The sequence below is a fragment of the Apodemus sylvaticus genome, chromosome 19 (genome assembly GCF_947179515.1).
Source record: "Apodemus sylvaticus chromosome 19, mApoSyl1.1, whole genome shotgun sequence".
Lineage (NCBI taxonomy): Eukaryota > Metazoa > Chordata > Mammalia > Rodentia > Muridae > Apodemus > Apodemus sylvaticus.
In genome coordinates, this window is record NC_067490.1 from 2,403,596 (window position 1) to 2,417,136 (window position 13,541).

The following is a 13,541-nucleotide window of genomic DNA, read 5'->3' on the forward strand; positions in this document are numbered from 1 at the left end:
TGCAAAAGATGGGATAGAAAGAACAATTTGCAAACAGAAGCTAGATGGAGGTTGACGCTTGATTTTAAAGCTCTTTATACAGTTACATCAAGACAATGTGGTATGTATGTGTGTATGTATATATATATATATATACATATATATATATGCATGTATATGTATACATATATATGGTATATATTACATGTATTTAAAATACAAGTAATAATATAATCATCCTTTGATAATAGTACCCAGTGGGGAAATATTTTCTAAATAGTTGGTGTGGAAATAATTGAGTATCTACACACAAAACCGGCATCTATACCCTATCTCCAATGACAGCCCCAGGTGGATCACAGACGCCCAGGCTCCACTGTGAAATGTCCCCCACAGGAGCGCTTGCTTGGGCTTTTTGTCACCAGCTGGGGGCGCTGTTTTGAGAGGCTGTGGAACCTTAAGTGCAGTGGCCTAGCGAGCAGAAGTGGGTGTTGGACCTTGAAGGTGACATCCACTTCCGGTTCCAGTTCACTTCCTGCTCGGTGAAGACGTGACGAGCTGCCCAGGAAGTGGGAGCTGCTACAGAGGAAACTGCCATGAACGGCTCTGCCTTGTCTTCCCCGCCATGATGGACTGAGTCTCTCCTAATGATGAACAAAAATGAGCCTTTCCAACCTTGTTTCTGCCAGGCGTTCCTGACGTGAGAAGCGATATGGTAGTTTTAAACACAATAGAGAACACATAAAAGGAAAAAAAAAATCAAGAAAACAAGAGGAGAACACCGCGAGCCGATGGGGTGGTGGGTAATCAAGACCGGAAGTAGGCAAGGGACTGAGGAGGGCCTGGTGCGCAGGCCCAGCATCGTGTTCTTGTGAGAGCATGGAAAGCAGTGATAACGAAGCGATCTGTCTGCCTTCAGGTAAAAGCTAGAGGTGAGAATCAATGACACCAGAGGGAACTCGGGTGCTCCAGGGGACGCAGGGGAATTTGTAGATCATGGCGGGGATGGTGAAATGCGTCACTGATAGAATACGGTGTATAATGATGACCGCAGGAAGAGAGGATGGATCCAAGGGACAGAAAACAAAGGTTAGGATTTTTGTAGGATGAGTGTCCAAACCATCTGAAAGGTGTTCAGCGTGGAAACCGGATATGAGCTCACAGATGAACAAGTAGGCAATCTATGAACTGAACACAATTGTGCTACGAGGAAGACGGTGAAGAGATACAGGAAGCAGTGGGGAAGGAAGGGAGCCCTCTTCTGGCCTCCATGAGCATCTACACACCCGTGACATTCACTCACACAGACACACATACATGCACATAGATAAAAATGTTTTAAAAAATCCAGTCTACAAACGTCTTTGTTTGTTTGTTTTGTTTTTAACATTCTGGGGACTTTGTTTGTTTCTTTAGATTTTAGAATATGACCCCTCGTCCTTTACTGCACAATCCCACCTGTCTGTGATTTCCTAATAATCTCGTGTATCACTGCTTTTATGTAGGTTTCCTCCAGTTGCACTTCTTTCTTGCAGACCTTCTTGGTGACTTAGTCTGCCGGAGACTGGTGATGCTGCCGCACACTCCCTCCTCATTGGCTGGATCAGAAACCAACATCTGTGAAGCCTCTTTGTCATCGATGTCTTTATTTCTGCTTTAGTGGTAAGTGTGAGGTTTAAATTTTAGCGTTTTGGGGAAGGGAAACCTGTGTGGGAAGTTCCCCTTGTACGGGCGCATGCCTCCTGGAGTGTCCTGCTCCTGTGTCTACAGAATCATATGATTTCAAAGGGAGACCATGGGGTCCTCAATAGGACATAGAGCACTCTAAGCCTCAGTCAGACCATGGGTGCTCTAGAACTAGCTGTTGTGGAAGTATTCAGTGTTATCATCTTAATGTATGTCCCTTCCTGGAAATCTAGGAGACAGGTCCATGGGACAGGACTGACTCCGAGTCATCAGTGTGCATGCTCCTGGTTCATCTCTATCAATGGAATGGGATGGCTGTAGACCCATCAGGCAGTAGCTGGTTCTCACAGCTTCTTAGTCAACATTACTTCATGGTTTGCTAGGGTTGAGGAGAGAGCTGGGGGTAGGGGAAACAGCTAAAGGTTCTATTACCCCGTGGAGTTTAGAAGGGTGTAGAACTCTAGGAAAAAAAAAAAAACCGGCATCTGGTCCAGTCTTTCACCTCACTGAATATTAAAAACAAAACCCCAGGTCAAACTTGGTATCTTTCTGTCTTGTGCTGTTGGAACTGGGATCCTGTTCCCAAATCCACACGTGTCCTTTGGGGTCAGACACAGGAGCAGGTGCATGACCAGGTCCCCTGCAGTCGTAATAGTGTCTGCAGTGTCTCCTGTTGCTATCTCTCTGCTCTGCGGTTTCTCTGCGTTTACTGTGGAGAGAGAACCTCTTACCAAGTGCATCGCTGTGTACTCGGTGACTCACAGTTATCACTCTGATCCCCCGAGGTGGTGTTACGACAATCACTATTCATGTTTAGGGACGAGGAAGCTGGTGCAGAATCTCTAAGCAACTTGTGTGAAGTCTCAGGAGTCACAGATGATGCCGCAGGCGGCGTCCAAGCAGTCTGGTCTCAGAGGAGCGTGATGTAAGCGTCTGCCCCACGCCTCTCATTGCTGGTGGGCCGGCCTTTCATACAACCACTGTCACGACCCACATGGGACAACGGGACGAGCCTGCCTGGACTTTCCCCTCATTCTGCGTGGACCCTGTCTAAGGGATGGAAATCTGCTGCTGTTACTGAGTGTGCCCTTTCCTCTCAGGGCCTGAGGGGTGACGTCTGTGCAGACAGTTGTGTGGACTGCCCAGGTCCACAGGTGTTATGTCTGGTGTTGGCTTGAGTAGCTGTCTGACCAATAAAATCAAACCCTTTAGCTGTAACATCAGATGCACACGATGCAGGTGGGGCCATGGATGTACACAGTGACCCCTGCACAGGCTGTGGAATCAGAGGCTGTCCTTACAGTTTTCTTTTAGGTAGGGTCTTATTGTGTAGCCCAGGCTGACTTGTTACTTGCTATGTAGACCAGGCTGGCCTGGAACTCACAGAGATCCACCTGCCTCTGCCTCTGGATTGGGGGGATTAAAGGAATGTCCTGGCAGGTGGAGCTACACTCACCTTATGTAGACATTTAAAGATTAGACAGATATGTATGATTAGTAAACATTGTGTTTTTACATAACTAGTTAACCACAGTTGATTTAAACTGGAGATGCAGGGCCTAGAAGGCTGTAGTTTTGGTCAGAAGGGCCACAGGTGTTACCAGATGGCTCCCTCTGGCCAGTCACCAGGCCTGTCACCACTCTGATTTGTATCAATTCTCCCTCATGGCTGATACATTTGCTGATTTTACCAGGTCCTTGAAGCTATTTTATAATATTGTTGCCTTAAATTTTTTATGCAATTCTACAAGAGTTCAGATATTGCTTAGAATTCAGGGTTAGATTTAAATTTATTTTAACATGTGCTATCTTTTAGTTAGCATATATGGTGTCATATTGGACTTTTAGTATTATTTTCCTTATATATATTTTTAATTACACTGGGTTTTTCTATGTAGTTCTTCATGGCCTGACATGTGCTGTTAGACCAGAATAACTCCAAACTCATGGTAATCCTCCTCTTTCAACTTTGTAAGTGCTGGATCACAGGTGCAAACCACCACACCTGGCAATCATCATCATCATCATCATCATCATCATCATCATCATTAAAGTTTCAAGCTGGACTCCAGATCCTGTTTACATCTTTAGCTTCATGAAGCCGTTCCAGGAGCACTGTGGTGGTTTTTAGAACCAGTCTATAAGGTGTGAAGTTTGCTGTGGCTCGCAGTCCACAGGTGTCAGCCCATAGTTCCTTGGCTCTATTTCCTTTGGGTTGCAGTGCGGCAGATCATCATGGTGGGACACAGAGGGAAAGACTGCTCATCTTAGGACAACCTGGAAGGAAGGAAGAGGCCAGAGCCTCTACATCCCCAACACATCCAATGACGGATTCCCTTCTAGGTTCTGCCTCCTAAAGCTTCTGCCTTCTCTCAGTAATGTCCTGGGCAGCAGCCACGCCTTTGATAGGTGGATTCTCGGTAGCCATTCACCAGAGGCTGTAAGGCAGAGCGTGGTGCATGTTCAGGTTACCATAGGTCACACAGATGTTAACAAGTTACATCTGCTCAAACCGCTGCCTGTGGTGCACATTTCTTCTGCAAGTGAAGTTGAATCTTCTGAAGCTCAGATGGCCTGTGTACTGGCTGGTTTTGTGTCAACTTGACACAGGCTGGAGTTATCACAGAGAAAGGAGCTTCAGTTGGGGAAGTGCCTCCATGAGATCCAGCTGTGGGGCATTTTCTCAATTAGGGATCAAGGGGAGAGGACCCCTTGTGGGTGGTGCCTTCTCTGGGCTGTATTCTTGGGTTCTATAAGAAAGCAGGCTGAACAAGCCAGGGGAAGCAAGCCAGTAAGAAACATCCCTCCATGGCCTCTGCATCAGCTCCTGCTTCCTAACCTGCTTTAGTTCCAGTCCTGACTTCCTTTGGTGATGAACAGCAGTGTGGAAGTGTAAGCTGAACAAACCCTCTCCTTCCCAACTTCTTGGTCGTGACGTTTGTGCAGGAACAGAAACCCTGACTAAGACAGCATGTCTGTGCTCGCTCTGCTGTCTATGTGCCTCTGGCTTTTCTAAAATGTTACCTAAAGAGAAAAACTTGCATAACAATAAAACCCATACATTATATTTATAATGAAAGTTAATATAACTCATTGCTCAAGAGTTGAATAGTGGAAGTATGTAAATAACTTCAAACAGACTAAGGGAAACTTGGGGATAGTTGCTTGGTATATTTTTTATTAAAGGAAAACAACATCATTCTTAGCATTATATTAATAGTGTTGTGAGGAACCGTGGGCTTCTGCAGGTGCACTTCATCCCTAAGTGGATACAATCACGTCCTGGGTGACCCTTTTGGTGACAGTTGATGACTAGTTTCACACTTGGTCCCACTGACCAAGCACTGATTTCAAGGGGTGCTGGCTGAGGAGAGGGTTTCTTCTTGGGTTCCCTGGAAGAGGTCCACAGCCCTTTTCTCCTACACATATGAACTGACGATGTCCCCTGTAAAACTTTGGCCAGTATGAAAGGCAGTTTGTCTTCTGTTGCCAGATGGAGTCTACACTGCCCTCAGTCTAAGTTTCCTGTCTCCACACAGAACCACAGTGTGATTCAGGGAAGGCACCAGGGAATGAGGTTTTGGGATTCCCTTCCTTTCAAGCCAGGCCAGAAATGGGTGGCAGTCTTGCGTGAGACAGGAGCAACAGGAACCCTGCTGAGGACCCTACAGAAGGCTGGGCTGGCAGGAGCTGGCAGAAGCCCAAGGCACTGGTTCGCTAATGTGATATCAGCCAATCAGCAAAAGGAGTCCTGATGATGCTTCTGTTGCTAGGTGAAAGGCCTGTGTGAAGAGGCCTGGGAGATCTGAAATCCCCTGTGTGGCACAGGCTTCCCTTCACAGCCCCAGGACAAAGTCTAGGAGTTTTCCTCTTATGGAAGGTGTGGAAGAGTCAGAGGCTGCAGATTATTGTGTGGAGGTGTGAGGTGGGGGCTGCGGACACTGTGAACATCCCCCGCCACGGTCCCTGGACGGCCATGTTTGTCTGCTAACCCATTCCACATCTGAGTTGGTGTTTCTCCTTCATGCTGCACGTGTAGGCTGAGGAGACCCGTGTCCACCCTGAGCACAGCTGCTGGTGGGAGCCCGTGGCTGCTGTCCCTCTCTGGTCCTCTACACCAGGGCTCCAGTGTGGACCCTGAAATGCTGCAGTTCACCCGTGGCACCGGAGCCCTCACGGGAAGTCCTGCAGCCCATCTCTGCCCCGTTCTCTGTCCCCTGGTCAACTCTGCTCTCAGATCCTGTCCCTGTTTAACTAGGATCTAAGATGATAGAGACAGCGATGTGGTTCGAGGGAAAGAGACTTATTGTTTAGTCATGGGTGTTTGGCGGGCACTGCTCCAGCTGATGGATAATTAGACTCAGGAGTGTCGACCTGAGGAGAGACGCGTCGGAAGCACACGCTGGTGACTCTGTGGTTCGGGCTGGCACAGGTGGTTGTCCCTTCCTGAAGCTGCTGCTTTGCACCATTAGTCTTTGTCCTTGAAATTCCAGGCAGTGGCATCTGGAGCCCTAAAAGGTTATGGAGTTTTCCTTTGCTGACATGGTCATGGAGTACTTAAACAGCAGAAGATTCCATGAGAGAAGAGTTGGGTTGATGAACTTCTGCATTTTCATTGGAATACCGTGGATGCAGGGGATTCCTGTACGGGGAAGGTGGTGAGCCAGCGGGGCTGGGACACATTAGCGGCCATTTCCAGCACGTCCACACGGCAGCCCAGTGCTTTTCATTGTTAACCACATCACACCGCTCTTTCCTGTGAGCTTATCAAAACCCAGCGCACAGTGCAGGGAACGTGGCTTTGCACCTTAGGAAGTCCAGGAGTAGGAAGAGGCTCAGCGACTCCCCGAGAACTCTGCTTTCTCACCTGAGGCACCTCAGAGGGTGAGATATAACAAAAGAGAAGTTCTCTGTCGCCTAGTACATTTCTCCCACTACAACCTCAAGTCTAAGAACAGTAGATTTGAAATAATTATCCCAAACTTATCTATACTTGCCTCGCTTTTCTCTTTCGGGTCTTTAAACCCCAAACACAGACAGTGTGCAGTTTGGAAGTTTACTGTGTCACTGAGAGGAGCAGTCACCTCAAATGCTCATCCAATAGGGCTCATGAGAAAACAGACTTTGTCCTGCATAGAGAGCCTTTGTAAACAAAGTCTGCCCAGAGACAGATGACACGCTTCAGCTCCTGTGCTGATTGGTTCCTCACTTGGGACCAACCCTAACACTCTGGGTTTCAGATCACCCTAGGCTACAGAACTTTTCTTTTTGAGGGGACACAAGCAGGCGTGTGTCCTGGTGACTGCCGTTCCCTGTGCCTTAGAGATGGCTCTGCGGATCCCCAGCCTCCTCCTCTCAGCAGCTGTGGTGCTGATGGTGCTGAGCAGCCCGGGGACTGAGGGCGGAGACTCCCCGAGTAAGTGCGGGGCGGGGCTCTGCAGGCCAGCTCTCTGTGGGGACCAGTTCTGGGGGACCCTGGGGGCCCTGGGATGTGGGAGAGGGAATGGCGAAATCCTGATTTTAGAGCAGTCTTTTACCGTAGATTCGTTTCTCTAAAGAGAGGCTGATACTCCATTTTCATTTCTGTGTCCTAATGTAGAAGTTAGGATGGTGCCCACCGCACAGGGCGAGCCTGGCATAGAAGGAGGTAGAGTTTAAGTCTAAGACAGAGCGCGGGGTTGTGTGTGAGGAGACAACAGGGTTTATGATACCTCTCCATTTCCAGCCTCCAGCCCCACCCCAGCCCAGCCCGCTCCAGCACCTTGTCTGGAGGAAATGTCAGATTCTGGAACGGGAAAAGGCCAAGGTGGTCCGTGGTCCTAGGTTTTGAGGAGAATTCCTCATGTGGAGTGGAGGTTTTAGAGAGCGGACTTCAGGCGGCTAACTCTGAGAGAAGCCGGGGGTGGGGTGGGCATGGAATCTAAAGTGTTTGGTTAAATGGAAACAAGGACTCAGACTCTGAGTTGGTAAATTGAATTTCCAAGAAAGCACTGTACCTAGAAGTGAAATATGTGATGCATAGCCGGGATGGGGGTTGGGGGAAGGTCCTAGTTCGGAGACCGGAGAGTACCTTATAGAAAGGCCCAGTCCCCTAAGCCGGTCACAGAGGTGGCCTCCGTCTTGCAGTTACACTTAAGACTCCTGGAGTGACCGCGCAAGCGGGCAGTTCCCAGAGGTCGCCTGCACGCCCATTTGTCCGTTTTGTGGGGTCTCCTGAGAACGAGTGTCCCCTAGGGGCGGAGGTCAGGGCCGTGTGCACCGGGGAGAGAATCTCACGGGGCGGGGTGGGGGTCGCAGAAACGGCCGAATATTCTGTTCTTCTTTCCATCCTAGTTTTATTAGTTCGCTGAGAATTTCGTACAATTTTGGTCACAATCACCCCTTTTCCTACTCCACCCAGACCCACCCCGTCTCTAGCACTTTGGTGTTGCTTAATTCTTCTTTTCAAACGTAACCAAGTTCAATTTGTGCTTCCTGAGGTCGCCGCGTCCCTCCCTCGCCCTCCCTTCCCGGGTGGAACCGTCTGGAGGCGCGCGGTGCTCGGGGAAGCGGGGTTCACACGGGCCCCGTGTAAGCGCGGCCGGGGGCGGCGCAGCGACTGCCCGCCCCGAGCCCCGAGCCCCGGCGCCCCCGGAGAGCAGTCGCCCCACGCGGGACGCGCCAGCGCGGGCGTGGCCGCCGTGGTGTCCGTGGTCCCCGCTGTCCCCGGGCTGACCGCGTCCGTGTCCGTCCGTCCGCAGGGGATTTCGTGTACCAGGTCAAGGGTCAGTGCTACTTCACCAACGGGACGCAGCGCATACGGCTGGTGGTCAGAGAGGTCTACAACCTGGAGGAGTTCCTGCGCTTCGACAGCGACGTGGGCGAGTTCCGCGCGGTGACCGAGCTGGGGCGGCCGGACGCCGAGGACTTCAACAGCCGGAAGGAGATCCTGGAGCAGAGGCGGGCCGAGGTGGACACGGTGTGCAGACACAACTACGAGGGGTCGGAGGTCCGCACCTCCCTGCGGCGGCTTGGTGAGCGCGGCGGGCCGTGGGGGGCGCTGAGCCAGGGTTCGCGTGTGAGGAGCTCCATGGCCTCCTCCCTCCCGTCTGCCCCGCACCGCCTCTCGCCTCCCTGCGGTCGCCCTCCTGACTCACCTTTGCCCTGTGCCCTGTGTGGTGACCCCTGGCTCTGCAGTTACCTCAACCACCTCCACCTCAGGGAACCTAATGGCTTCCAGGGATGAGGGCGCTCGGGCGCGCTGTTAAACCTGGCATCCAGTGGTTATTCCTGCCCCTCTGCTTCCCTGACTTCCGCTTGTCCCTTGGAGGGCCGAGGTCTCCTGAGGACTGCCCGCTGCCTGGCGCCGACCTGAAGGCGTCCCTGTCATTTTCCTCTTTCTCTGAAGTACACTGTGTTGACTTGGGTCACACTAAACGTTTGCGATACAAAGTCTGAGGGACTCACTTCCGTTTCCATCACACTCCCTGATAGTCCCAGAGCCTCTCACACGTGATGACAACTAAAGCATCACGTTAGCCATCGTGTTCAGACCTACGTTAGGACCACCGGTTAACTCTAAAGGTTAACCTTTCCCCTCTTGCTTTCCGGCCTTGCTCTTCAACTGTTGGCAACTGATGCCTCACAGCAAGGAGATGCAGGAATTAATGCTCTTAACTGTGGAGGCAAAAAGTTGTAGACAGTAGAAAATGAGAGAACATAGTGTATTCTCAGCTCATTAAACAAGTATGTCTACTGTTTTCAATTTGAAGGGATAACAGAACTCTTCGAGAAAGCTTCTGAGGTAGTGCGCACAATATATACAAGTCAGTCAGGAAACACATCTGACTGTCAGGTTTTCTTTTGTTTGTCTGATTTACAAAGAAAGTTTATTTTTATATTTTTGTGTAAATAAAACTATTTTATTTACACATAAATGCACAGAGGGCTTACAAGGAGGGTTTCTGTGTAAAGTCCTGCTGTCTTGGAACTTGCACTGTAGGCCAGGCTGGGCTCCCACTAATAGAGATCCTCTTGGCTCTCCCTCCTGAGTGCACCACCACCTCCCGGTTTCTTTTACTACTTTTCACATTCTATAGGAACAGGCCCCTGACTGTTATTTTCCTACTGAGTTGAACTTGTCTTTGTGGAGTAGATCTTCATTCACTGTTAGAACGCAGGCATTCATTCCCACCCTGCCTCTTCCCCGAGGGGAGTGTCTCCATGTGGCCCCCATCTCACTCACTGTCTTTTCTGTCACCCAGAGCAGCCCAATGTCGCCATCTCCCTGACCAGGACAGAGGCCCTCAACCACCACAACTTGCTGGTCTGCTCGGTGACAGATTTCTACCCAGCCCAGATCAAAGTGCGCTGGTTCCGGAATGGCCAGGAGGAGACGGAGGGCATTGTGTCCACACAGCTTATTAAGAACGGGGACTGGACCTTCCAGGTTATGGTCATGCTGGAGATGACTCCTCAGCAGCGAGAGGTCTACACCTGCCACGTGGAGCACCCCAGCCTGGAGAGCCCCATCACTGTGGAGTGGCGTAAGGGAAACTTTTTTCTTTCACTGTGGGCCCCACATGACATGAAATTTTCAGTTATTACCCCGTCCCTCCAAGGCCACCCACTTTCCTCCCTCTGGTGCCACCCACCCCATCACTTGTCCTGCGTGGTCTGCTTCCACTACTGAGCTGAGAACTGCAGGACATTAGATCTCTCGCCTCACAGTCAGGGCATCAGGAGAGCCCTGCCCTCACTGTCTGCCCAGACAGCAGTTCTGGAGATCACGACACACACTGGGGCCCTGGAACTCGTCCCTAATATCCAGTGAAAGCTAGTGACTGGGTATTTTAGCTCAAGATTATAGATAAGTCTGTGGGGTGCAAACACCCACATACCCCTCCCCCACCCCACCCCACTGCTCAGAGCTCCTGGCCCTTCCTGGCCCTGGGTCAGAGCACAGAACTGAGTCTCTAGCTCATCCCCTTGTATGGCTCAGGCTGGACCGTGGGCTCCCACTCAGGGCTGTGGTTCCCTGTGGGGACAAAGGCTGACCCTGGGCTCTTCTCCCCAGGGGTGCAGTCTGAGTCTGCCCGGAGCAAGATGCTGAGCGGCATCGGGGGCTGCGTGCTCGGGGTGATCTTCCTCGGGCTCGGCCTTTTCATCCGTCACAGGAGTCAGAAAGGTGACAGGCTCTGGGGAACTGGGGTGGTGGGCTGCAGTGGGAGGAGCCGGGGCTCCTTGTGTGACTCCTGTCCTGTCCACCTCTCTGGGTGACTCCTGTCCCTGTCCTCCATTCTCACTGGCTTCTCTCAGGAAGCTTCAGGCAATGAGGGTCTTGCTTTCCCTCCTTCTGGTGACAGTTTCATCTATTTTTGTGGGACTGCTCAGGGTCTTAGTGAAATCAGACGAGGGGAGATCAGCTCCAGCTAAGCCTCAGGATGCATCACACCTCAGGCTGTGTGAGAAAACCCTGTGTTTGTAACAATGCCTTTCTCTGTGTGGCTTCCCTTTGCAGGACTCCGGGGGCCTCCGCCAACAGGTGATACTTCAGCTCTTATCTAGGGGTGGTGCAGGGGTGAGGGGGTGGGGGAAGGGTGTGAGGGAAGGGTGTGAGGGAAGGGTGTGAGGGAAGGGGGTGAGGCAGCTGTGCCTGGCACAGTCCTGGTTCACAGTCTGTCTGTGCTGTGGGGTTGAGAGGGTCACAGCCCCTGTGTCACAGTCAGTGTCTATAAGAAGCCCCAGGGGTTGTCCCCAGCAGGACTATGTGGTGTCTTGAGTGGAGCCTGAGCCATGGGTATAGACACCAGGAAGTTGCCTGCTCTGTGCCCCACACTGGAGACTGTGACCATGGATATTGACAGTGTTGGGAAGAAGGTGACGGTCCCACAGAGGACCAACTTACCCAAAGATCAGATCCTCCATATTCCCTGGGAGGGTGGTGGCTGCTCTTCCCCCTCCCACACGTGTGTGTCCTGTGAGGCTCTGTCCTCTCCTTAGCTGCTTTCACTTTTGCACAGGTGGTGGGGAGGAGACCGCATAGCCCGGACAGCAGCTGTCTGTGTCTAACTCTGTGGGATTCAGAAGAGTCAGGCATCTCCAGGGCGCTCCTGTAACCACTCCCTCTCTCCCACAGGGCTCCTACAGTGACTCAATGTTTTGACTGTGTTGACTTCTCACACTCTAAGGCCTGCATGTCCTGTTCCAGCTTCCTGTCTGCCAGCCTGCCTGCCACTATGTGATTCAGAGTCTAGCGTGGCGCCAGTGTACCCAGCAGCTCAGCTCCTGTGATCTGGAGTCCCCAGTCTCTGTCTGTAGCTCTGCCCCTGGCTGATTCCACAGACTTCATCTGTGTCTGCAGCACCCCACGCTTTCTGTCTCCACTCTGTAATAAACCAATTTAAGAGTATCCCCACCTAGATTACAAATAAACTCAGAGACTCAGACTATGGTTATTTTAGATTTTTAATCTCAGGGTCCTGGGTTCATGCCCCACATTGGGTGACAAAATGTAGTACAACCAATTTTAGCTTATCCCTGACTTGCTTACAAATAAATGAAACTCAGCTTATGGTTATTTTACTTGGCTTTGATAATTGCTGGGCATGGGGTCCCCCTAATCTACTTTTCTAGCTGCCGGCCTGGCTCACTCCTCAGTGGTGGACCCCAAATACTTGCTGTATCTCCTGGCCTTGTGCCTTGGTCCATCTCCCCTCATGGTGGCTTCTTCCCCTCCCTCCTTCTTCCTCCTCCTTCTCCTTCTTCACCCCCAACAGGTGACTCAAAACCCACCTACCTCTAATTCCTCCAGTAATTGGCTATAGCCAATTTTATGTAATCAATAGTTTTAAATTAAGGAACAAAATAGCACAGCAAATGTTTGTAACTGTGAAAATTTACTCATAGGCCTAGACTGTCAGGTATAGAATTTAGCATTATAATACATAGCAACAGACTAAACCTCAACACCACTGTTCCACTCAGGCTGCTAATGCATGGTAAACATTTACTTCTTTTTCATAATTAAACATATTCTGAACTATTGTATCCTGAACCTCCATAACTGAGTGGGTGGGTGGGGTCATGTGGGACAAGGTGACCCAGCCAAACTGTGGCTGGAAGTAGTGGTTTCTACAACAAAGGCGACCGAAGCACCATGGACTCCATGTAAGGGCGGGCAGAGGAGGCAGACCCCAGCTGTCGCGTGCTCACAGCCAGGACTTCTGCTGTGCAGTGAGCTGTTCTCGCCCCAGCCTCCTTCAGGCTGTTGAGGACACAGCATGTAATCATGGCAGAGCTGTCGGGGACAGATGCTGTGACCTCTCTGCAGTGTATCACATTTGTCCTGTGAGGTTGCACTAACTCACTGAGGTTCACCATTTTTGAAAGATTAAGTCAACAATGAAAGCACTTTTCGCGGTGACAAATGATAAAAAGCCAATTTAATCTTTTGTTGTTGTAAAGAAGCTGGTCTTAGTTTCAGATGTGACTAGACACATAACTGATGAGACAGTCATCTCCCCTCAGCTGTCCCTCCATCTGCCCTGTCTCCCTTCACTGCATCTCCTGTGTGCACACACGCCCTGTGCTGTCTCACCCCATGTGGACACTCGTGTCTGATTCACTGCCCTGAGCCTTTTCTCTGCATTTTCCTCTGTCTACTCCTCTGAGATTTGTTCTTTCCCCTGCAAAGTTTCTTTTGCATCTGTTTTCTGTTTCTCTTCCATTACCTCAAATCTCATCTCCTGTGTCTTTCTGACTCTGTTGTATGTCTACCAATGTTTTGACAATTTTAGGGAAATCCTTCCTGATGCATCCTGTGTAACACATTGGAAAACATTATCCTGTACACAGGGATACAAACAGCTGTCACTGTGTTCATCTCTTTTAAGGAA

General features: G+C 50.6%; 1 protein-coding gene and 1 long non-coding RNA gene across 2 annotated transcripts; both read left to right on the forward strand.

The window, feature by feature from the left end:
* Positions 1 to 576: 576 nt before the first annotated feature.
* Positions 577 to 4,689, forward strand: LOC127669439 (uncharacterized). Its single transcript, XR_007974363.1, has 3 exons — positions 577 to 898; positions 1,515 to 1,641; positions 2,483 to 4,689. It is a non-coding gene; the product is annotated as an uncharacterized LOC127669439 (long non-coding RNA).
* A 2,224-nt stretch (positions 4,690 to 6,913) lies between these two features.
* LOC127669417 (H-2 class II histocompatibility antigen, A-D beta chain-like) lies at positions 6,914 to 12,092 on the forward strand. The gene is made up of 6 exons (XM_052163356.1): positions 6,914 to 7,081; positions 8,406 to 8,678; positions 9,909 to 10,190; positions 10,721 to 10,831; positions 11,165 to 11,188; positions 11,783 to 12,092. The coding sequence occupies exons 1-6, from the start codon at positions 6,991 to 6,993 to the stop codon at positions 11,794 to 11,796; spliced, it is 795 nt and encodes a 264-aa protein (XP_052019316.1). The 5' UTR covers positions 6,914 to 6,990; the 3' UTR covers positions 11,797 to 12,092.
* Positions 12,093 to 13,541: the final 1,449 nt, after the last annotated feature.